At 32.4% G+C, this 27,076-nt stretch overlaps 1 protein-coding gene across 1 annotated transcript in view; it reads right to left on the bottom strand.

The window, feature by feature from the left end:
* Positions 1–23,631: 23,631 nt before the first annotated feature.
* The window catches only part of LOC111691329, a 5,491-nt gene continuing 2,046 nt past the window's right edge, over positions 23,632–27,076 (bottom strand). The window contains exon 4 of the mRNA XM_023453937.1: positions 23,632–23,974. Coding sequence (XP_023309705.1) covers positions 23,632–23,974 — 343 coding nt within the window. The remainder of the gene's footprint in view (positions 23,975–27,076) is intronic.

The raw sequence follows: 27,076 nt of genomic DNA, 5'->3' as shown, positions 1-27,076 counted from the left end.
TTTATTAGGTATAATGAACAGCAATAAAAGTCTCCAGTAATTTAAAATGATTTTACAGTATATGTCTTGCAAAATTTATGACTCCTCCATAAATTAAAACAAAAGGAGAAAAATGGGACGTTTGGAATTGGAAACAGTTTTGAAAACCTCTTTTAAGTGGATTTTATCGCGTTTTATTACGGACAAATATTTTATACATCGTTATTTTATGTTTATAACGACTTCGAAAAGAATACCTAACAAAATATTCATGTAACATTATACTATCATTGTTTCTTTTAATTTTATACGAGTATTCAGAAAAAAAAATTATACGTATGTACTAAAGTAAATGTTCTTGCGATTCAAGGCAATACTTAGAAAAACAACTGAACGTTGCTTTTCTGAAAAATTATCTTCCATATTTGGATACAACGCTTCAATGACGTAGATTTTAATTGATCTGGCTCTTATAGTAAGGGAAACAGTCCAAAAATGTCTACCAAAAGCTTGTGTTAAAGACCCGAAAATTTGGAGGCTTCTGAGAGTTTGTATAAGTCTCATACCTATGAGTTTGCAAGCTTTTATTTTCCGAAAGCCGAAACTGATGTAAATTTCCTATTTCTGCAACGCGTAGTCGGTGGCTGCTCTAGTGACAGGTGTCGTCTGCTGCGACACTATTTTGGTATAACAATTTTTTCAAGTATAATACACAATAAAAGTATGAGCTAACGTAAAATATTACTTGAATTTTCCTGTAGTTAAATTTTTCCAATTTAACATTTATATTTTCTGTAATCTTTTCTATGAAAGCTTTAGGAATTATTCTTTTTCTTATACAAAATTAGAACTTCTATTCAGTATCATTAAAAACAAAGTTCATACAAAAACAGAAACAGTTCATACAGAAAAAGTTTTTATCATTCAATATAACAATCGGGGTAAGTAATACTTAAATAAATGACGAAACGTCGAAATGTAAAAATATACCTATATTTTTTTTAAATTACCATAATCCCCACCATTGCTGTCACACCCTATAGAATTTTACTGATCAAAGACTAGAACCTTGACCGCCTCATATGTTCCAGCTATGCAGAATAAATAGCTTTTAACGGTGATGATGTTCCTAAAAAAAAAAAAACATGTAAAAGTTTCACCTCTATAAAAATCGGCAAGGACCGTGTACAGCTTTCGCCTACTGCGTCTTATCCGCGGCCACTCCAGCCAAGGCCGTATCGCGACCGAGTCGAAGAGATAAAGAAACCGCGACGGCGAGCAGAACCGCCGGAGGTCAATGTGGGTCATTTGCGGCACTTGTTGGTAAACAACGACCACGACGGCTAATTGCGCGGCTGCGCAGAACGCGTGCACCTCTACGGCGCGCATATGCAACCGACCGGCCGCGGGATCAAAGGGACCGCGACCACGTGGTGAACGATCGGCGCGGCCAATGGGCATGGCGAGGGGGCCATCAGAACTGGGGCAATTCACGCTTTGTGTCGTTCACAGGTGCACGAGAGGGCCCAGTGGCGTGCCCTGCGGGACACATACGGTCGGAGATGGCGTCGATGATGTTTTCTGTGTGGTTCAAAGTATATAAAACGCGGTATATAAGAAACTGAGTGCAGATTCTCAACATTGAAATTGTGATAAGCAACATAGTATGAGTAGTTACATTTTTTACTGATAGGAATAACTTTTAGTTTAAAGTAAAAATTATAAAATTATAAAAATATCAATATTAAATAGATATAGCTGTCTGGAGAGCCTACTTATAGTACTAGTAGTATTTTTTTTTACCATAAACTATTTAGTGTTTATATTACATTAATATAATAAGATATGGTACCTAGTCGGAGCGTTAGAAGGGTAGCAATTTGTACATGTATCTGTTAAAAAATATTTGTAAACACTTAATACATATTTTTTTGATAATTAGTATTTTATATACATATACAGGGTGATTCAAAAAACCGCTGACAGACTTCTAGGGTAGGTAATACATGAAAAATTAAGACGAAAAGTCTTAATAAACACAGGGTCGCAAATGTTTCCTTAACGAGATACAGGGCGTCAAAGTTTCTGTAAAATTAAACATTGTCTGCAATAATTCCAAAATGCCTGAACATTTCTATTTCAAATTTGCTATGCGTAGTTAGCACCTTAAGACCAATGTTTGATGTACTGCTCAAAAGTTTATGAGCAGCAGTGTCGTAGAGACGGGGTCAACGTGACACTTTTTTAAAAATATTTTCTACGCCACTGCTAATTTTGTCAAAAGGGTACTATTTTCGTGTAAAGTGTTCAATTGTCTATCGAATTGGTCTCTTGCAAAATTTGGATTAAAGTTACCATTTTTAAGAGAAACACCTTTGTAGAAAATTTGTGAATCCAATTTTAGTTTCGCATAGTAGGCTTGTGCTATTCAAAATAAAATTAAACATCGCCTGTCACTAATGTCAATGTGTACAAGTGAGTTAAGTAAACTAGATTATAAGCTTCTCTTTGTCATTTTTACGCTTTAATTTTACAGAAACTTTGACGCCCTGTATCTCGTTATGGAGGCATTTGCGACCCTATGTTTATTAAGACTTTTCGTCTTAATTTTTCAGGTATTACTTACCCTAGAAGTCTGTCAGCGGTTTTTTGAATCACCCTGTATAGCACTTTAAATGTTAAAAAGTATAAAAATTTTCACGCCATTTTTTTCTAATGGAAAATCATTGAAATAAGTCAAGTTTATTATGTCTTATTTATTTTGTTGATCATAAAAATCTGATTAACTTCCTGTATTATTCTCATAAACTTCAGATATATGGTTTAATATTTTTCAACAAATATTCATGTTCAGATTTTATTTAAATTTTATATAAATTCAAATGTTTTGTAAATAACCCTTTGTTTAGCATACATAGAATTCAATACTCGAAACATATTGCGATATGGGTGAATATCTATTACATTTCAACAAAAAGCACATAACATGATTTTGAATATTTTTTTTTATCACTTACATTTCGCGTTGATTAATATTAAAAAGAACAGCTGAACAAAACTGTAAATGTGGTGGCATTATTGAATAATATTTTAATATTAAAATATTTTCCTATGAATTTAAAAATTCAACGTTTTGAACATTTTCCCCATTACATACTTTATAATTATGTTATTTGAGGTTTAGATTTTCGTCAAGATATACTACTAAGTATTACTTATTTCTATTACCTACTCTTTCGAAGTATATATAATTTTTACATTTATTCAATTTGTTAACATTCAAGTTATATTGTGATGCAAAAGTAATAAATTTACTGTTCTTCATATTAATGAAATCGTAAACAATTGTAGACTTTATCAAGATCCTTATTTAAGTAGGTATTCTAACCATATTCATTATCTCCTTATTAATATTATTTTATTAATTACTAGCGGCCCGTCCCGGCTTCGCACGGGTGGACATTTATTTTAAACATTTTGGGATATAAAAAATATAGCCTGTTACTCAGCGATAATGTAGCATTCTTATGGTGAAAGAATTATCGAAATGCGTCCAGTAGTTTTTGAGTTTATTCGTAACAAACATACATATATACAAAAATACAAATCTTTCCTCTTTATAGTATTAGTATAGATAATATCTTAATGATCAAATAAGTTTGTGTAAACTTTTATTTATAGTTGTATCCTGGCAAAATTTTTTTTACGGCTGCTATTCTTCTTCAAAGGAGTAATTATTTGATAGCGTTGTAGGTTATGTATGTGTATCCACCAAATTTCCCCTGTCCAGTTACATTGTTATTAAGTTTTATAGTTACTGATGTTTTGTAATTGAAATAATATTAAATTTGCTGCAATCAATTGAATAATATGTTGTCAATATTACACATAATAAGTTCATTGCAATAAATTTAATATTATTTCAATTACAAAATATCAATAACCATAAAACTTATTTCAATATTAATTCAGGCACCAAGCTTCTTCTGAAGTTTTCCATAGAGTATAGTCCATCTAGCTTCTATTGATATATCTGCAACAGCAAATCCTGCCGCGATGAAAACCAACAATCAAACCTCTACTAGAACTCCTAAGATTCAGCTGATTTCTACTGTGATAATTTTAATTAATTTATTGATGACAATTTCGAATATTCTCTAAACTCTAAAACACAAGAGAGTACATCAGCATTATCACCGATTTACATTGAACTCTTAGAAAAAGACGTTTTCCAACGAAAGTGTCAAAAGCAACGAATGTGTCTATAGTAGGATCATATTCGATGCAAAGTAATAAATCATTGCCTGTCAAGGGAACCAATGAAGTACGCCTTTAAGGGTTTAACAAATTGAATAATTTCTTTATACATTATGAAGGGACGAGGGGATCAGTTCAGGTCTGGCACCCTTGTTGCTACAAAAATTCCTTTATTCTCATAAACTATTTATTTTAAATGTAATTTATTATAAATCCAATTTGTTTCCTAAATTCCACATATGTACTACATTTTACCTCTGTACGCGCCACTGTTGTTTACTTGTTTTTTTGGAAGCGCTCTCTAATTGACGGCAAAGCTCGTCAGGTTAGTATTTGACGTATAACCGACCAGTTTGTACACTCGATGCACCTGGGCGACTACAGCTACTACCACAATTTCATTTTAAATTTGAGATGGTTCATCTTACGCCTCCTAAAAATGATGACACGATTTTCCTTTGATAAAAGACCGACAACTTTTTGCTCTACTTTGCATCGAATACGATCCTACTATAGATGCTAATTGTTTTCTTAGCAAACCAGTACGTACCTTATTTACATTTTTTTATATAAAATAACATATTCTATTATTATCTCTCGTAGATTGTACTCCATTTATTATTAATTATTTATTTTTGTTGAATTTGTTTGAATTAATATCCAAATAGTTTTTAGTGACCCCTAAAAACATCGTGTACGGTCCGCCATTGGGTCGAGGGGGCCGGAGGGGCGCAGCTGTGAGCGGCGGCTCTCTTTGATGTTCGCGTTGCGCCTGGCTCATATTGTTTCCGGCTGCCGAGGACCTCTATTATGTAAACAACGTGAACGTTTGAAGTCGCCGATTGCCGAACCGGCCGTAAAGTATCCCACAAATGAGACCCGGCGGTCTCCTCTGGACGCGAAGAGGGCCCTCCTTGCGCTAATCGCCATAATTTGAATATAAATAGCTGCGCGTGGACCAAAAAATAAAAAGCCGCGCTAATTGCGGCGCCGCCTAACGGCGTATGTGCCAGTCTGGACGCAAGGCCGAGGCGCGTAATTTGAATAAATAATACGTTGTAGAAAACTGTTATTAGAAGACATAAGATGAGTTAAAGAAAGGTAAACTTCAATATTTTTTTTACATATACGTACATCAAAAGTATGGCTAGAGTGCAACAGCGGCAGACTTTGAGGACTTACTCTTCTCAACTAAATAAAAAAATAACAAACATTTTCTAACACACATAACTTTTGATCGACAAATTGACTGTACATTTTAAAATCATTTAAAATTATTAAAAAACCAGTGACGGACGATTTTTTTTACAAAAAGGGTCACCTACTCCCCCGATAACTACGCCACTGAAGTGTATTTTGGAATAAGTTATCTATGAAAAAATAGTCCCTACTAAAAAAATGTCATCCCCCAAATTTTATCACTCAATCTTTTATGCCCGTGAAGTTACAGGAAAAATAATATAAATATGTACTTGAAGCTTTTAACACCCTGTATATTCTTAAGGAAGCGTCCTATCAAAAATTTTTATAGGGCAAACCTTAATAATTTTCAGCGGTAGAATACGCCATTAAAGTTTGGCAAAATGTATCATTAACACCCTGTATAGTACCTATACCTGTACAGAGTGTTTCATAACTCTACCGGCACAGAGCAGGCACGAGTGTAGGGGATCCTAAAATATGCCGATTTGTTATGTAACATTTTTTCCTAGGATGTAGAGATATTGGCATGAGAAGGTGAGTGTTAAATTCTGAAAAATAGTATTTCAGCAATGCTTTAACATAGAGCAACCAAATTTGCTACATGATTTGCGTTTATTGTTATCTTTAATTGGTAGAAATACGAATTTGTTGAAAACCCAATAAGGGCCGGACTAGGGGTAGAGCGCCCTTAAAATGATATCGATTTTTTTATTAGTATACCAATTAATAAATAGTTTTACTAGTATTACAGTAAATTTAATTTAAAACATGTGTTTTACTCTTACAAATTTTTCGAAAATATGACGGTTTTTGAGAAAATCTGGATTTTGTGAAACGTCGTCATTACTAATTAAATCGGTCAAGTAAAAATAAGCAGTTTTACGACTAGTAGGCTATGATTTCATGTGCCACTTTTGAAAAAAGTATCAAGAAAAAGCAATTTCATTAAAGGAGATATTTTATTTTGTTTTTAACATATTAAAAAAATAAGAGAAGGAACCTTACAAACAAAACATTAACAATTTCAACTTTAAACAAATGAACTACCGATATCGTTAAATAGCACTACAATAACTGTTGAAAATGGCCACCATTTTCTTTAATACATAAATTTACCCTCCGCCGAAAATTAAAGTATACTCTGAGAAATAACTGTGGATCATTTTTTATGGGCTGATTTTTTGTGAGCAGACAGTAAAAATAGTGTAGAATAATATGTACCGTATCCGCACGCTAAAAAAGGCGGGCTACATTGTTTAAAACATGTCGTTTTAGTAGAAATTTGCGTTTTTCGACTAACTTTTTTTGTGGCGGTTCTACAGAGAAATGGTAAAATACTTTTTTGTTCATCTTTAAAAGATCTACAAAATGATGTCTCGATCGTGAAATATCAATCCGGTCAAAAATTACGTGCAAAAAACCGCCAATTATGCCATTTTAAATAAACAATAATAAATCGCGATGTTATCACAAAGGCTTCTTCGGATAACACTTAATCATTCCTCACTTCAGACAAATAATTTATGCGAAAGCCGGAATCCGTAAGTGGATTATTTCGCAAGTCATGGCGATTTGAGATGAGATTTAACAAAAATGTATCGAGTTCCATTGTTTTTTCCCAAAAAAATGCATTTTTATAACGAAGGGAAATTATTTAAAAAATGTCCTTAGTTGCAAAATTAAATACGCCCTTAATTTATATATTTTTTTAGTATTTTATTGCATGTACCAAAAGAGCATAAAAAACTTCAATTTGAAAAAGGATTCGTCACGATTCGTTAATAAAAAGCGGAGTTATGGGCTTTCAAAGTTGACGGTTGAGTAGGTAAATAAAGTACGGAATGAAAAAAAATATGCACATAATCAGCNAAGCGTTAAATACAGCGTACAGTGTTGCCATATTTCCTTTCATTGGATCAGATGTTTGTTCAAATTTGTCAAAACGTTATATATTCATTCCATTATCTCAATAATTACATTGTAAGTGCATATTTTTATTGTTTTAAAATGTTTAGTAATATTTAATTATTTAAGTACAATTTTATTTTTCCGATCCTAACCATTTTTAAGAGCAATATTCACGTTTAATTAAAGTTTTTTCCCAACTCGCATAAGAGCCTGTGTAAAAGAGCATAATTTTTAATATCATTTTTCAAAAAAACTATATTGGCAATCGATCTGATATTTTTACACGAGGTAGTTGGCATATTTATTAACAGATTTGAATGATTTTGAATTTTTTTCTGTATCGAACCTCCTTAATTGCAAAGGTAAATCCTCGAGTAGCCCAGAGAAAATATTTTGTAAAAAAAATAAATAATTTTCGCCATTCAGCCGGTTTGGTAGAATAACTGGCCGAAGCAAATAACCTTCCAACAATACCAGCCCACATGTTTATTTTAAATTCATTTTGAAAATGGCGAGGAAGAATTGCATGTGGATTTTCATCCAAACATTAATCGAATTTATGCAAATTTGTGACTTCGAGTGAAACAAACCTTGTCCGTAAAATGAATTTTCTCATGAAACTTAATACCAGACGCAAAATGAAATTACAAAAAATTAATCTTTGCCCTAAATCTTGGGGTAAGCAAAATAAGAACAAATCTAATATAATATACTCATGAAATCATAGCATATTAATCGTAAAACTGCATATTTTACTTTTTGTCCGGTTCAGTTAGTAATAACGCCGTTTCCAAAATCCCGATTTTCCCAAAAACCGTTATTTTTTTTTTTTTAATTTGTAAGAGTATACTGGTAAATCTATTTAATAATTGGTATACTGAAAAAAAATTCGACATCAGTTTAAAGACGGCCTTGCCCTAGTCCGGCCCTTATTGGGCTTTCAACAAATTCATATTTTTACCAAGATAAACGCAAATCATGTACCAAATTTGGTTGCTCTATAATATAGCGTTACCGAAATATTATTGTTTTTCAAAATTTAGCACTCATCTTCAGAGGCCAATATCTCTTCAACGGTATGGTATAACCCAAATAATAATACATACAACATAACAAATAGGCATATTATAAGGTCCTTTACACGTGCCTGCTCTGTGTCGATAGAGTTTTGGAACACCCTATATATTTATATACAGCCTCATAATGTATCTATTGTAATATGACAAAGTTTGTAATATTCTTTCATCCTGGCCTATCGCTCCAGTTGCATGTATTTGCACACTGTTAAATACATTTTCATTGTGGTCTACGTTTTAATTCTTCAGCACATCTAACGATAAAACTTAATTTTTGTGGTCAGTTCTTTCTTTCAATATTAAAGTGTTTTTTTCTGTTGCGATGACAGATGTTTAAGAATTAATTAAATCGTAACGTTTAAAGTACCCAACTCGAAAGCTTCCTAATACAATAATAAAAAATTAAGCTAAAAAAACTTTTTCCTTTTACCCCGGTGGACGATTTCGTCTTATTCTCCTTGATTCATCACTGGATAAATGAATTCCAATCCCGTTCCGTTTTACATTTTTTATCCCCCTCATTAATCTTGGGCACAATAAAGGGTGGGACATAAATCAGCCCTTTTACGCACTTATTAAACTTTCAGACGGATCTCCTAGTCGAAAAAGATTGCTGAAAGCGCCATGCGTTGAGTCTTACGGGAATTTAATGCAACATTTCTCTTGAAATTATAATATTGAGGAACTGGCTATTTACATTTTCAATTAAAGACCAACGAGCAGTCCGTAACGAGGGAGAAAACCAATTATTCAGCGTACATTTTGGATCGTTTAATGCCGACTTCCAGCACGATGATTGATTAATTTCGTAGACAGATACACGTTTTCTTTCATGTACCACCCAGCCTCTAATAGAAATAGATCAAAGGCGCCGAATAATTAGCATATAAATTTCTATACTGCCATACCGTATTAGGCGTGTAACTGCTCTCGTGGGTAGGAAGAATGTTGTGTACTAATTATTTGGGCACGCATATAACCTGTACTTGTTTCTTGCAGGAGATGTTAGAGGAGAAAAGTAGTTGCGAGTCGGATGCGTTTAATTTATAGATTCACTTTACCAAGGTGATTTTTTTCAATAAGCTAGACTCTAGATCTAGTGTACCACCACAACTGTTTTTTAATTCTCTCGATTTAAGGAGGTATATCGGGGTCCGAGGGAAGTGAGGAGCGCAGGGGGGGCCCTATGCTTTTCTTATGGGACTAAAAAATTATTTGCAATAAACATTATCTATATAGCAAATAAATCTACTCAATATGCACATAGCATACATTTTGACTAATTAACAACATAAAAATATCATATTTAAGTGGTTTTAAATTATATTTAATGAACGCATAGCAAGACGCAAGACTATGTAGATGTTGCAACAGCGCTAATAATCGAGGGCATTTGTATACACTACGAACCTACAGACCTCGAACATCGGAGATATAACAAAGAGAATTATGTTAATTAAAAGAAATGAAATGACACTCGCGCCCATCTCTCGTCCAAGTCAAAGAAAATGTTGGATGCAATTTTGAAGGTTCTGTGATAGAAATTACATTATTACCCACTGTTCGTGTTTTTAATCTCTATTTTAGTAATGCTACAAAAGTTTTGCAACTACAACTAATTTTTTAGATATAAAGTTTGCTGAGAAATATTTATGTTCCTTTGTTATTCCGTACAAATGCTTTTATCTCAAGTATTACTAATTATATTAATCAAGTAAAGAAAACTTTATGTAACCCTAAATATTGCTGGGTAATGATTACGATGTTTTTATAAACCATTAAATATATTAAAAGGATTTATCAACTGTATTTTTTATTCCAATAAATATATCACAGCTTCCTAGTCTTTTTTAATTAATCTAGTTTTTTAAAAACATTACAAAAAATCATCTGTTGTGGATAATTTATTGTTGATAACAATGTACATGGGATTTAGGAAAAATGTATATGTTTGAAATCAATTTCGTTTTTATCAAGTCTTTCAAATGTATTCCCTCCTTGCTGTCAGCTGATTGCGACGTTGCCACATTAATCCTCAAGTCAGACAGAAATGCAATTATTGGTTTCTGTTTCTAATTAATACAGCTGTACTATGTTCAAAACTTACATTAGTTTTACATCAAAAATAAGATAATACTGTGTACTATCTATGGAAAAGTTTTGTTTCACAATTTCTACATTTTTTTCTCAGTTATGGGCAAAAAAAGAGCCGCACCGTCCATCTTCGCCATATAAACCTATGTTAAAATGAACAACTTTCAACAACAATATCTCAAAATCTAGATTCAAAAAAAATATCAAAAAAATATGACGCACAGAGGGAGCACTGGGTAATACGCTATATAAATGTCAAGTACATCTGTGCATTTGAGTAAACCCGATATACTTCGTTAAGGGGCCACTGAAAACACCGCTGTACTGCCAAGGCAATAGGGCGCCTCAGAATATTTGTTTGGTGAATAAAGTCGATTCAATTAGTTAGATTATTTGAAACAATAAACAATTGACATTTATAAGTCATTAGTTAATTTTTATTCTGAATAATAACACACATATAACACAGGATGTTGCACATAAGAGCAGGGACATGTAGCCGAACCCAAAATATGGTGATTTAATTTGCGATTTTCTAATTTTGAAAAAAATCAATATCTCACTTATATTGGAACTTAAAAATACTAAATTTGGTACAGGAGTGCAGCTTGGTATAAAGGTAAGTTGCGTTAAATCACCATATTTTGGTTTCCCTACATGCCCCTGCTTTCTGTTGGTTCTTATGCGAAACATCCTGTATATTTATTACAAAAATAAACTTTACTTTTTTAAATTTACATTTTCATTTTCTCGAGTCTGCGAAGTTCTGTACTAATTTCAAGTGATTTGTCAATACTAATTATATAAGATTTAACAATGTCTTGTTGGCATCACCCTGTACTTAAAGAGGCATTAGTAAAGTTGTTGTAGTATAATTTCAGAACTAATTTTAAATCCTATTCTTTTTGTGGAAGAGTAATCAGGCGGTATTATGCCGTCAAATAATTTTAAACTAATTTCAACTTGAGTTATATGACCAAATCGTGCACGCCGACCGAACTTTTAACAAATGAGCACTAGTTTTAGCTTCATTTTACTTCAAATTTAGCGGTGAGCTGGAAACGAATTTATGATTGATACTTGGATCCTCAAGTTGTCCAATTCGTCATAATTTCCCGAATATTTGCTAGAACACGACAACGATGAAATAAAATAAAGTAGCTTCACGTACATATCTCTGAAAGTAGCTCTAAGTACCAAGAGCGGTACAGAAACCTTGCTCTATATCGTCTGAGTTCGTGCTTTTGGTGGGATTTGTCCCGCTTCTGGAAGGTTTCTTGAATAAATTGGAAACTTGAGTAAATTTTCGAAATCCGTTCGAAACTCGTACTATGAAAATGGCATGCGTCACGAAATCCATCATTAATATTCAATGAGAGGTGTCGCAACAGTGCAAGTAGACAGACAGGTACTATACCCAGGCATAACTTTCAAATAAATTGTTCCATTGGTGTTTATCAAAAATAAAATGTGTGCATAAAAAGTTGTGGTCTATGAACAAGAGTTACAAAGTTACCCATCGTCAGATCTTCAGTTGTTCCCTAGAGCTTCTTTACAATGTAGGGGAGCATAATTATGTAACAGTTCCTCTATAATTTATAATAAACAGAAAACATAAAAGGCGCTCAGGGAAACCAAAACAATCAAGTATCAATTAGAAAATGTGCCGCCCCTACAATTTTCATTTCCTCATGAGCGTTCCAGCTCTCCAACAACGTTTAATTAAAAACATTTAAAGAACGCAGCAGTTAAGGAGAAACCTCGGAACACATAAGACTGGTACCTTATAAATTTAAATAATTGCAGTGTTTAGACTTTACGACCTCTGGGAATAACAACCTGGCGTTGAGGAAACAAAGTAAAACTTCGTTCCGAAAACGCCCGGTGCATCTACAATTTTTTTTTATTATAGGCCCTGGCGGGGGAAATTAGAATTATTCATGCGGTCCGTTTCTAGGAATCGGAATAAAATTTTTTATCTGGACCAATTGTCAAGGAATGAACTATATAAAATCTACTACACGAATTCTATTCGGAGCTGTAAATCAAAAATTATAGCTGAGCCAACGGAAATTTATTCGTGATTTTGAATGATTGGTAGGCCAAAGCTGAATGTGAAATCAAAGCTTTAAAAAACGTGTTCGTTCAGTGTCGGATATTTGGACAGCTTATTGCAAAAAGTTGCTTTAAATATTGGTAGTAAACTTAGTGTGAAGTTAAACACTTATCTAATAGAACTTCTTTACTCTTTTTATTTGATTGGATATTTCTGCTGCAACGAAAACAAAAAATGTTAAATAACTAATTAACTGAACGAACTGAAATAGAACTGAAATGCGTTAAATATATAATTAAAAATAGAATTTGTCTAATTAATTTCAGAAGAACAAATTTTGACAACTGAAAATCATTTTTAAAAAAATTCAAGTTCAAGTTTTATTTAAAATAGAGGATGTCCATAAACAAATGAACCTAATTTACCCTAAAAAAAACTATAGCGAATTTCTTTGAAATATCTTAAAAATCCACAACGCTATCTTAAAAAGGTTGATTAAAAAACAACTTTTCAAAATCCGTAACATTTTCAGAATGCAAAATTATGTTAAGGTAATCGTTTTATTTTCATCCAAGCAAATCACCCTTGACATATTGCCTATTTATTTCCGTACAGTAAGAATTATTATTAAAAAATACAATCATATATTTCTCATTAAGTTTTCTATTCAATATTTATACTAGCATTATAAAAACAGCGTATTTAAACAATAAGTTTAATTATTGTATTTCATATTTTCGTAGTAGCAATTAATTTAAAATTTAAAAAAAAAGAAGTATCAACAAATATATACCAGCTTATCTCTAAGCATTGTTGCAATGTACAAGTTTAAAATGCATTTTCAGCTTTCATACAACGAATTTTATGAAGATTAAATGATTGCAGCTATATTTTCAGAAAGTAACCATGGATGTTTCCAGAAAATTTGCCAGGGGGTAAATACATGTCACAAACATTAAAAAATAAACTAAAATTTTCTGATTTAGTGGCAGAATGGGAGAACAAAAAAATAACTAAATAACTAAAACTTATAAAAACAATAAAAATATCACCATACTTTTTTATTTTTGACTTTAAGAAACAAAATTACCAACAAAGGTTGTTTGGTGCTTTGAAAGCTTTCAAAGTTCATAAAAATAACTGAACATCGCATAAGCGACTTGATAATGTAAATATTTTTAAACAGAACACCCTATATTTTTCGTATGTTTGAAATCTTTAAATTAAAATATATTTAACAGAATTGTTTTATAGACATTCTTTCCCACTTAAGACTATTATGCCCATAAAATGTTTTTAATTTTTTTTAAGCAATTCTTTGTTAATTGTTCCCAATTAGTCTCCATTTGTGAGTAAAGATTCAATTCTCACCCTCAAGTCAACTGGAAGAAAATATATAATTACAATTTTAAACGAAACAGTCACATTTTTTTTAAACATACCTACTTAAATTTAATTACCTATTAGGTATCAGTTTCGTTTTATTATAAATTTATTTAAATTTAAAAATAATGACATCAACTGCAAAAGGTTAAAAATTTTTTACTGCTGAAGCGAATATTTTGATTTACAGATTACAGATTTAAAAAATAAAAAAACTACAAGAAGTTCCATTTAAAATATGAGATGTTCAGTTTTCTTTTCTAGAAGCCACAAAGCACTATACTAGTTTATAAGAAACTTCCTTTCTCTAAAATCCAAAATAAAAATGATTAGGACTTATAATTTTCGTTGTAACCATGTACATTGAGTGCAATCCGACATCCCCTACGAACGCCTATGGGTCGGTTAAATACTGTTGTAAAATAATCATTTCATTCAGTAAAAACCATCAACAGCGCGTTTTATACACAAATACGGGTTTTCGTATCCGAGAATTTATTTGTATATTTTAATACTCTGGGGAATAAGTACATTTGCTTAAGTTTACGTCTTGACGACACCATCTGAACAACATGAAGTGAACAAGGTGTCTCACTGAAACTAGATAAATATTTCGTTACTTTTTTAGAAGAAATTACAAATAAGGTGTTTCCTTTAATATCAAACTACGTTACTTTTTAGAACGATCTAACGCAGATATTTCGCAACACTTTGAGAAATTATTTAATTCGTGACCAGTAAGAGCCGTCGAAAAATTCATTTTCAGATAATGTAATGTTGGCATATTTAGAAGAATTATTAAAAATAGTAAAACTATCTTCATTGTGCTATTTTCTGCTCTGCAAGATGAAGTTAAATGTATGTAAGTAACAATGTATTGTTATTATAGTCAATTAACAAAAGAAAGTCAGATGTCTTAAATCTTTTAGGAACTTATTATAGGTATTATACCAGATAAGGACTAAGGACTTTCTTATGATCCCGAAAATGACGTTTGCGAACCACTGGATTTTTGTATTTATATGGAGTTGTATCTGAAAATAGAGGTCCGCATTAATACTCTCCATCAAAACATCTATTAAAGTTATGATACTGACTTAAGAGACATCCTGTACAAATTTATTTCGAATCAAAAGATTAGCAAAATTTTACTTCAATCCATCCATGAAAATGACCCACCCTGTATGCACAACGGAGAGGCGAAATTAATAAGCCATTAAGGGTAAAATACTGCGCCTTATCTTCTCGTATTTTCGTACCTTAGCACCGGAGACAATTTTCAAAAGATTATTACAAATGTATACAAGTAAATAAATACTCATAGCGTACAACAGGCTCGCCTTTGCCGACAGAGGATGCCGCCGAGCTTTTTCATGTGAACCAGCTAGCGTAATTCACGAAAATTGCTGCTCAGGCAGACTGTCGCACCTTTAGCACGGGTGATGAAGCGGAAAATGCTTTTACGGGATAAATATTTTATCTATTTCAACGAATACATACATATGTACCTGTAGAATTATTGATTACAAATGTTACCACGCGTTAACTTTCTTATTTTTAAGTTTAGAGAAAAACTAAAATTTTAATTCTACTGAATTTTGTAATTGGGTTTGGTAATGATTTTGCTATTAGAACATAGAACATGCCATAAATGTAATGTAGCTTGTTCTATATTTTTCTTATCATCAAAACTTGACAAATCAAATCAAACCAAAAGCGTAACTAATTTTTGAGAATGAAAATAAAGAAATTTTCAAAACATTTATTGTTTCATGTGTTATAATAGCATTGACGGTTTATATTTTTACCTACGACCACTACTGTAAGTACTTAAAAACACACTGTCTGCGATCAATGTAAGATTCCTATTACGTACGGTAAAAAAAACGCACAGTTTTCCTAGCAACTGACTAGCAACGGCCAATACAATACTGTTTGTATTGACCGTTGCTAGGCGGTTACTAGGAAAACTGCGTTTTTTTTACCAAGCTGTGCGATTTTTTTACCGTACGACATAATAGGAATCTTGCATTGATCGCAGACGGTATGTTTTTAAGTATTTAAAGTAGTGGTCGTAGGTAAAGTATAGTACGTAATACGTGGTGTAATGCAATTACGCACTCATAGAATTACGCACTCGCCGCTACGCGGCGTCGTGCGTAACTTTTCCATTCGTGCGTAAAATGCTTTTTACAACACTTATTACGTAATATACTATTAAAGGTTATTATTATTCTGTAGGTATTCAAAAAAATATTATTTACTTTTCCAGTGTGAGTTTTTTCAGAATAGGTAGAAATAAATTTACACAATTTTTTATATCTTAAAAGAATTCTCAAATAAATGAACATACATACATATATTTTAAAAGCATAAAAAATATTCAGATAACGAATAGAAAGCCTTATCAACGAAATAGTCTTCCTATGTGATAATTTTTTGACTTTCAGGGAGACTATATTATCTAAATATTTTTAATCATTGTATTTAGGCGAATTCTTAATCAGAGAAGCATTTTGTTTGTGCGATCATAATAGTAGGTCAGATATCTTCTGCACAAAATGTTTGGATTTTTTTGTCTCGTAACAATTACTTCATTTCATGTTTTCGACATGATGATTTAGGGAGCTTACACATTGTGATATGGTGCATCACTATTACAGAACATGGCGGCAAATCTGATATAAATTTCTTTTGGAATCCCTTTTTTGTAATTTTATAGTCCCTTGGCTTAGTTCTTGATTTAAAAAGTAGTTTCACGTTTGGTATAAAGCCATTTTCCCATCCAGCATGATCCATATTCAGCTTTGCAAGGTTGATAAAAGTGATGCTTTTGTCATGTATTATGACAGTGGTTATCGTCATTAAGGATATAAAAAAATTTGAATTGCCGAAAACATAGTTGGATATCGCAAAAATATAGAGATTAGTGTTAACATACTTATACAGGGTGGTCCCGAGGTAATGGACCAAAATTCATGGGTAGATTCCCCAAGTTAAAATATTGCGATTTAGCTGAACTTACCTTAGTCCAAAAGTTGATAGTTAAAGAGATACAGGGTGTTAAATGTAAAATATTATTTCAGTTTTTTTTAATTTATTCCTTAACAAATGCAAATATCCTCACAAAATTTTGGGGATTGGAGTTCTTTGAGTAGAGGAATTGAAATCTGTTCACATTTTGGTTAAAGTTCATAGAGGGCGCTAGCTGCAGTAGATTTAATGTGTAAAAAACGACATAACTTTTTTGTACTTTAAGGTATATCATTTTTGGTAACAAATTCTTATTTTTCAACTTTTTTACACAAAAAAGGTAAACTTTATTAAAGTAGCTATCTCGCGCCGTTTTCGAGATATTTGGCTTTGAAACTTCCAATGCTGTTGCATTAAATTACAATTAAGTACCTACAGGTATTATCAATTTAGCGGTAAAGTTTCTTAAGTAGGATTTGGATGAAAATCAAATAATTGACGTCTTCCACTTGTCTTATTGCTGTCATTTGTATGCTAATTTCTATTAAATATTATTCGTATCTAATTAAAATTACATCTTAGCTTACAAATTAAATTGTATACTCGTATACATAAATGTGAGATAGAATGCCGAGGTTTTCGTTTTTAGAGTTACATGAAATCAGTTGTTTATGGAGAAACTATAAACACTTGAGAAGAACTTTAGTAGCAGGTTTTAAATGCTGCAAAGTCATTTCGCATTAAGGATTTATACTTCAAAATAAGACAATCTTTTCATAAACGTGTTGATAAATGTATTGAAGTTAAAGGTGGACATTTTGAGCAATTATTGTCAAAAAGGCATATTTTTTACTAATGTTTATTACTTTACTGATAATTACAATTTTTGATTCTAAATTAACCCTTGTTTTTGACATTTCTAAATTATTTTACTTATTTCAACTATTAGCATTAGAAGTTTCAAAGCCAAATATCTCGGAAACGGTGAGAGATAGCTACTTTCATAAAGTTTACCTTTTTTGTGTAAAAAAAGTTGGATAATAAGAATTTGATACCAAAGATGAGATACCTTAAAGTACAAAAAAGTTATGTCGTTTCCAACACCTTCAATCTACGGCAGCTGGCGCCCTCTATGAACTATAACCAAAATGTGAACAAATTTCAATTCCTCTATCCAAAGAACCCCAAACCCCAAAATTTTGTGTAGATATTTGCATTTATTAAGAAATAAATGGAAATAAACTAAGAGAATATTTTACATTTAACACCCTGTATCTCTTTAACTATCTACTTTTGGACTAAGGTAAGTTCGGCTAAATCCCAATATTTTTGCTTCGGCAATCTACCCATGTATTTTGGCCCATTACCTCGGGACCACCCTGTATTTCTATAAAAAAAATAAAAATAAGATTCTTTCATATTTATATGCATCGAATAATACGTTTTAGTAGATTAAAAACTTTCGAATTGTGCCCAAAAGCGTGTTCCATATTTTAGTAATGACTGTACCTTACGTATTTATTAATTGATTATCTTTAAAAACAGACTGCAAGTTTATGAAAATATATTTAAGTCTATTCAAATTTGAAATTACTTTTCCACAAGGACATACGAATTGAATTTTTTGTCTAAACAAAGACCCGATAAAAATTCAAAAATATTTAATTCAGTGCATGTATCTTTTAGGATAATAGACACAAGTGAATAAAAAACTATTATTGATTCTCGTAGTTAATTCAAATAGGTAAATTACTTTTTTTTTCTAAAATCGAACGATGTTTTCGATATTAGAAATCTACGTATACAAAAAATATGTAATCTTTAAATAAAATTTGTTTTATTAATATGTTTTAATTCAATTCGTAAGGATACCTGATGAATATGGCTCAAAATGGGACCCTGTGGAGCCCCTTTATTAATATTTAAAGAAATCCCAAAAATAAAACAGACATTACTGCTTTTTTCGAGATAAAAAGTTCTTTGTTGTCTACATTTCCACATCAAAATTGCTCGAATTGACATATTATTAGAAATATTATTACGATGACATTTTGATTGCTAGTGAACTACACTGCATAGTACCTACTATTAAAAAAAAAATCTGATGTAAACAGATACCACTTCCGATCAACAACAGTGCGGAGGTAAGCGAATTCCTCGTGTATCTCAAATGAAATCGCAGCCGCATCGCACTCGATGAATCAGCGGTACGGATACATTCGAAAACACGTCACTTTCAGACCAACACATGACCTGCACCACACTTCCATCGGCAAAGTCGCCTACCCCGCAGCTAGGTGTTATCACCTCGCGGGCAGACCCGGAGGGAGACAGTGATAATCCATGGCGCGCACCCCCGTGTTAGGGGTGGTGGGGTTCGTTATATACACCACGGCACATGGCTCTGCTTCAGTCTAGTTGTTTGGTGTGCGGTGTGAGTGAGTGAGCTTAGTGGAGGGATCAGGTGTCTAACGTGCGCGCGGCAACCATGCGCGTCTTCGCACAGGTAGGACGCCAACTTTGATTTTTTACATTGCCTTTAGTGACAATTGAAAGGATGCCGTGCTGTGGCCACCTCGATATTGTCTGATGGTTTATCTTGAAAACCTAGGTGAAAATATTCGGAAGATCGGTAAAAATAATCATAGAGTAAGATTGATTGCAAATCTCATTGTATACTCTTCACCGAATGGTTCAGATTTATGTCTTTTTTAATGATGGGCAAAGGATAGGCAAATTATTTGTATCACATCAGTAAAAATAATCATACTATTTAATTGTGGAGTAAAGGTGTTTGTAAATATGTCTGCATTTTCCCAATAATGAAGAATTTTCAGGTTTGTTTCGAAGTGTAACCATATTTTATGATACCTTAATTTGATATTTAAAATATCAAAGTAATCCCCACACATTTTTTATGAAACTTTAAAATACATCATTTTTTTAGACCTAGTTCTTTCAAGAATGAAGTTTAGGAAGATATTTTCCAATTCATAAAAATAAATACACATTGATTAAATTTATAAGGTATGTTATAACTTTTTACACATGATTTACTGAATAGGTACTTCTACTATTATACATTCCTATAGAAAGTTAGATGTTTATACACCTGTTGAAATTTCTTATGTCGAATTCAATTGTTCTTACTGAAAGTAAATTAGATATTTGATCACATCTTTATTTTAGGTACAAAAATAAAGAATAAATAAATATTCATTAAGTTATTTTATTATTTCTTAGCATATTTTAGAATTGTTTGTTTTATACACTGATAACTACATTCTGCTGAATTCAGCGCATCTAAAATTTCTGGTTTCATAGTACCTACATTACTCACCGTGGAATGTCATTGCCTTATTCCATATTATTTAATAAAGACAACTTCAGCAAATAGCATGTCTTTTCCATAAAAGAGCCTTCAGGAATTAAATAACAGTCGAACGTAAACAAACAAGAAAGAACGCAGGGGAAGGTCATATTTTTTACAAGTACTATTGGGACCTGACTCTTGTTACTTTATTTTTGTAACGCTCGTGGTAATAATCGTTTGTTGACAGTTCAGTGATCCTGTTGTTGTTTGCGAAATAATTTACACAAATTGCAGCTAATTGCATTTAAACAACATAATTAATGCCGGTTCAGGTTTGCCGATGATTGAAGCTATCGAGAGTTATTAGTTGATGATACAATTATTTAATATACCTGAACGTACTAAAATTTGTCACTAATTAATGTTCAGCTGATAATAAAACTTAATTTCACTTGATAAATATTTCTGAAATAGTTTTTATCTATTATCTACTCAATCTAGTTATAACACTCAGTTAGAAATGAAAAAAACATGGACTCGCTTAAAACATCAACAGATTTCAAAGAAAACTTGGAGCCACTAGCGTCCATAAAATCCCACAGAATTTGCTTAGATCTTTTTTATGAAGTCAAATTTAGTACGTTACGTACTTGTTCCACATATTTTTCATCTTCTGACCAAAGTCCAAATCTGTTAAGGATTCCTTCCCATGTCATTATTTGGAAATAAAATATAATATCTCGGAATACTGTTGCTTGCAGACTAAAGTACCTATGTTGCACTTTGCTTTATTGTTTACTTAATCAACTATGCCATTTAAACAAAACTGTTTATTAACTGTTTATATCTTCGCTCACGTAGAGAGCAAGTGATCATTACATATTTACCAAACACTCAAGCAAACTGTACTGTTAACAGATGTAATGTAAACTAGTGGCTACACCCCGAATGTAAATATTATCTCATGTAAATGTTGATTATCTTTCACGACTCCTCGACTTCCTTGTGGCCATCGAGATGACAATAAATATTTTTTAGTAACTGCGAGGCGATAATGGAGACGCAAGGTAAAACGAAAGGCTTCTGGTTTGTTTGTTTGTCTTTCTTTGGTATTGATTTTTGCATAATGTTTGTGAGAATAATAAAACTTTTCTAAACAATTCTTGTAACATACGTACAGTCTTGCTGTATCTTTTTGAATATCGGTTCTATGAATTAATCAAATTCCATAAATATTCATTGTAATTTTTAATCAAAAATGATGAAGCTTCGGTTATTTAAAAATATTTTCCATTAAGCATATACTATTATCACAATTTATGTTCCCGTTTTAGCAAAAAATCATCCTTTTTAACGATTATCAAACTAATCTTAGCACACATTTGTCATTGTTTATTCAACACTACTCTAGTACTACTCAATCCATTTTAGATTTTTAAATGCATGAAGAATCTAAATTATAAATTTCCAAAGAATCGATGTTATTCTTCCAATATGTTTATATACGTATTTCTTATATTTACGTATTTGTATGTGTCTGCACGTTGCACATGTTCCTTTAAGAATGCAAAGATTGTTTTTGTACACAGAAAGTGATATCTTAGCTTCTAATGAAGCAGCGTTTGTTAACAGAAAACATTTTTGCAAGTCACTTAACGGTTCAATGTTCAGACGCGCTTACCATAACAGTGCGTGACGTTACGTGGTCCCAATTTTTATTGATCTTTTGGATTCAGCAAGATAAGATCATCTAAGATAGGTACTCTTCAGACACAGTAAAACGCCTTAAAATCTACAGTACTTTAACTGACAAGTCATGCTCTTAATATTTTGTTTAAATCTTGATTAGGTACAAATATTATGTCGATCTAGTTACCTAATCTTAATTTTCATTTTGGGTCACATTATTTATTTGTAGTATTTGACACAACAATAAGAACTTTGTCGAGAATGATACAAAAGCTTTGAATTCCAAGCCATTTGAAATCAGTATTCGAATCGAAATGTAATGTAAAATAAAGTCTGTCTTTGACAGTAAAAGTATAAGAGCATTGTATACTTTTCATTTCTTTTTTTTTATTTGAAACTTGGACCGTAATCAGTTTGTCAATTAAAGAAATTTTCTTAAGGGGTTCCCCAAACTAAATAAGAAATATTCGCGTCTATTTCACTATTTCAATTGATTCATCTTTTAAAAACTATTCTAGAACACTTTTTTGCTTTTATGCGATGAGGGTCCCCGAATATTTTCCATCGGTCAGTAACAGAACACAATTACCATATTATAACTTGATACTACTCGTATAATAAATATTACAAATATTTCATATAAATTAATACACTGATTATAAAACAATTAAAACAACCGAATTTCTATCAAGACCGCGCAAATATCTTACACTGGCTCTAATCTAGTCGTATGTCGAATCTCAAAGAGTAGACACGCGAGAGAGAAAAGCTTGTATATATACATATGTAAGACAAGGATAAACAATCATCTTCGAAGTTCTATGACAAGGGATAATCCACTGCTCAGAAATTTCCTTCGATCAACAAAATGATTTTTATTGTTTTATGTATTATTCAATAAATCAACAAAATTAAATAAAAAACAACCTAAATATTATACTTTTCCTTTGTAAAAATGTAACCATTGTATTTCTTACGTAAAACACGAAGTAAATCATAAAATTGCCACATCTTTTTCCATCTCTGCCACTACATCTTTTTAAGTAGGTACATCCTAAAGTGAAATAGGTTTAAAAATATTTTTTTCATTTTCACCTTATTTGCTTAAAGAAAATAAAAAATATCGTGAAAACAAAATGTTAATTTTTCAACTAATATGATTTTGAAGTTTTAGGTATACAAATAACGTTTGCAAACGAAAAATCGTCTAATTTGTGACAAACTTCCCAATGTGGCAATGATGATTTCCTCCAATGTCCTTCAATTGTCGTAGCGACCTCTAGCGGAGTACACGGAATCATTGAATTTTTAGAATTCCATCCGAAAAATATGTGCCATAATTTAATTTAACTCCAAATTTAAAAAAAATACAATTTTATTTAACTAATTCTGTCATCAAAAGTATTAAACATTGAAAATAACATTTCTTTCTTCTTTGCGGCTGAAGGAAACTATCCTGAACGAGAAGTGTTGAAGCTAGAGCTACGACAACATTGTTGTACACTTTTAGATGGCCTTTTCTTAGGTCATTCAACTCTCAATCATTTTTAGACGGACGTGCCTTCAGCGCGATGAGACTTTGCTTCTGAAATTGACGCACAATATTTCCAAAACAGTTATTACGAAGAAGACGCTCCATTTCGGTCCGTCCGAGATAGAAATCGATTGTTTCCAGCACACCGCTGATTCTCCGAGAGCGATCAAAGCAGGCCGGCGGCGGCCCATCCGGCGGTCCCGAGGAGCCGCGCGGCGCGCCGACCAACGCACCCGTCGATCCTCCGTAATTGAGAGTTCGCGGAGAAGCACCTCGTTACTCGCGCCCTCCTCGCGCTCCGCCGGCAGGCCAGAGGCGCGCCGTTTGATCTCGCAATTAGCGCGACACGTTCGCCGTGGCCCTCATTACCGCCGGTACAAAGTAAGGCCGCCCTCTCCTCCGAAGCTCTAATATTGCGCTGCGGCTCGGCCGGTACTTCCGTTTCAGCGGCGTCTTCGGCCACTGCCGCTACGCTACCCCGACGATTCGCGATTTGCCACAGGGAAATTCTGACAGTTGTGTAATTCGGAAACTGCATTCACTAGAGTCCCTACTGTATTAAAATGACTCTAATGGGGAAATTCACAATTTTATTATCTTATAATTGATTATCACTATGTTTTTGTTATCTCGAAAAAAAATCAAATCAAAGACTGAAAAATTGACGGTTTTGGCGGTCTCGAGAATTTTTCGAAACATTGACGAAAATTGTACTCTAGTTTTCATGGAGGGTAGTTTAGACCTTGTCGGACATGGGTTTCTACTTTGCCGGAATTGGCTCTGCGTGAGTGGTTGGAGACAGCTTCGTGATTCCCATTGGAAAGTTGAGCGAAAATCCACTCGGAACTTGGACTATTTCATATCGTGTGATGGAAACTGAAAGTTTTTTTAACCTCACATGATAGGTATGTTCCCCGGCTTTCGACAACTACGACCTTTAATGGTTTTGATTTTTGTACCTAACTGCAATGTAGGTATGTAAAATGTTTGAAAGAGTTGCAGACACCTCCATAATACAAAATACTATATAAATACAGTAACAGAAGGATGTAAAATACAAATCATATCGTGACAATAAGAAATATAACATATTTTCCCTGTTAATCGAACAGTATCAACGCCATCTCGTGGCAGCTTGTTTTCGCCAATCGACAATAGGCTAATAATCACGCTGTGCACTTTTGGCTTACAAGTGTTTTATCTGTAACTGGTGAAAATGCTCTTCAATTTCAGGTTCAATTACATATTAAAAACAAAACTAGTTCAAACTAACATACAGAAAGTATTTCCTTTAGAAATTTGTACTAATTGTAACAATGTATGTCACTGAATGGATATAGGCATTTCATTGCAAGTTAAAATGAATCATTGTTTATACTTTTAGTTAGTCACACTCTGCAATTTTATACAACTCTTATTTTTTTTATTACTTTTTTACGTTAGAGCCTAATGCGGTATACTGGTCAGCAAACGTTTGTTATTTTGTGCGCTTTTGTCATTAACATTTATTCCTTTTATTGTAATATTTATTTATTAAATCCCATTGCATCTTATCTCTTTAGAAGTGTTTTTTTAAAACATACTCTTTACAAATTGTTGCAGCGGCACCTTTCTGTTGGTATAAACACTACTAAATTTAATATTTGAAAAAAGTCAATGTCAAATTTAGAGTTGATAGACGAAATAATTTAATAGCAAAATATTTTAGAATTTAATATGACTGGTGTAATTCTTGTTGAAAACCTCGCATTCGTCGGAGAAATTTTCCGACTCGATTTTTTTGCATATTCAGATTCGTGAGATGTTCCTTAACATGAATCGACATAATGCCGGCCGGAAATCTGGTGCCCATTTGTTTAAACAAACTTTTTTTAAACAAATTGTAAAAATTGGTTTTTTCACTCCGGAATTTTTTTTTAGGTTTTTTGGCACATTATAAACTAAATAGTTCCTGTGCACTATGCCTCTAAAATTGATAGTTTTAAAGTTATAAACAACTTAAGTTGCTAAAAATGCGAAAATGGCGATTTTCAACGGCCGATTTCCGGGTTAAAAATTGTTATTTTTTATGTTACCAGGTACCTAAGTTAAAGTTTAAACATCCCCCTACAAGATGCTGAAGAGTTTTTGGGACTCGCATTATTCTAAAGCCTTGTTTTTTTAATTGTTAATAAAGCTCTATGAGCCGCGCGCGCGCCTCTCATACGCGGATTCGCTATTTCGTCTAGCGGCTTTAGCTTATGTTTTATGTCTGAATTAAGCAACGAAGAGTTTGATGCATTGCAAAGATTACTATACTTAAAAATATTAAATGAACAAGGCAAAGCAGCCGATGAAGCTAGAAAATTAATTTTCTCTCATTGTAGTGGTATGGGTATTAATTTAAATAAAAGACCATGCACTTCCGATGCATTGAAATTACACGTCTTAAGAGCTTCTTTACAAACGTACATATGGAAAAGTTCCATTTTTCCTCAATATCAATATTTGGTTATCAAAATGAAACAGGTGAATTATTACCTAAATTTATTACCAAAGATCCATTGCCCAAAGACTTAGTTAAACAATGTAAATGTACAAGAAACTGTAAGACTAAAGCTTGTTCTAGTATGAAAAACTATGTCACTTATGTACCTTTATGTGGTCGTAACATAGAACAGTGTGAGAATTCTTATGATTGATAATAATAATAATAATAATAATAATAATATACAGTATTAAATAAATGTTCTTTAATAAAAATCAAATGTATTCGATACTATTGCCCTTTTATTTTTTTTCTGCACTCTATTCGTACAATTTTGAATTAATGAAATAAAATTATTATGAATTATGAAAATTAAATAATCAATTTTTACATTATTTTATGAGTAGTAATAGTACTTAGAATTCTAAATTTAAAGAACGTAAGTTGAATCCTAGCGAATCCGTAAAGTAAAAATTTAATTTGCTTGGTCTATTTCCGAACTGTACCGTTACATGACGCGTAATAGTTCGGCGCGGTATCTCTATTAATATCTGTATTAATAGATTAATTTTAAAACATCGAAAAGGAGGACATGTGGGAGGGCACTTTTCGAGGAAGGACACCACAACTTACAAAAGAAAGACTGTCCTCCCTAAAGGAGGATGATTGGTCACGTTCTATTATGCTTTTGATTTACCATAATGATATATTTAGTCATATACATACATATATGTGTAGGGTGCCACAATAGTGCGATAAAGTTTAGTAACTGCCTGTAGTAGTGATACGAAAAAAGTTATGTCACAGATTTTTAAAGGAACATTATTATTAATCTTGCGTTGGGTCCCCAGGGTGTGTTTATAAAACATTCTCGGTTACATAAACATTGAATGTCTCGATGCCGATTCGATTTTGCTAAATAAGTTAGTTGTTACTGAGGTTCGCCATTAGACTGTTCACACTAAGTGATTAATAAAAGTTGGAAATTAAATTCCTAAACGTTTATTTAGGCCCAAAGACCAGTTATCCTGATAGTTATTTGCTCAGATTCACATTTTATTATTATTTCCATTATTCATTACTAGCGGCCCGTCCCGGCTTCGCACGGGTGGACATTTATTTTAAGCATTTTGGGATATAAAAA

The sequence above is a fragment of the Anoplophora glabripennis genome, unplaced genomic scaffold (genome assembly GCF_000390285.2).
Source record: "Anoplophora glabripennis isolate ALB-LARVAE unplaced genomic scaffold, Agla_2.0 scaffold27, whole genome shotgun sequence".
In the NCBI taxonomy this organism is placed as follows: Eukaryota; Metazoa; Arthropoda; class Insecta; order Coleoptera; family Cerambycidae; genus Anoplophora; species Anoplophora glabripennis.
Note: the sequence above shows the minus strand (reverse complement) of the source record. Positions and strands in the feature narration are given on the sequence as shown.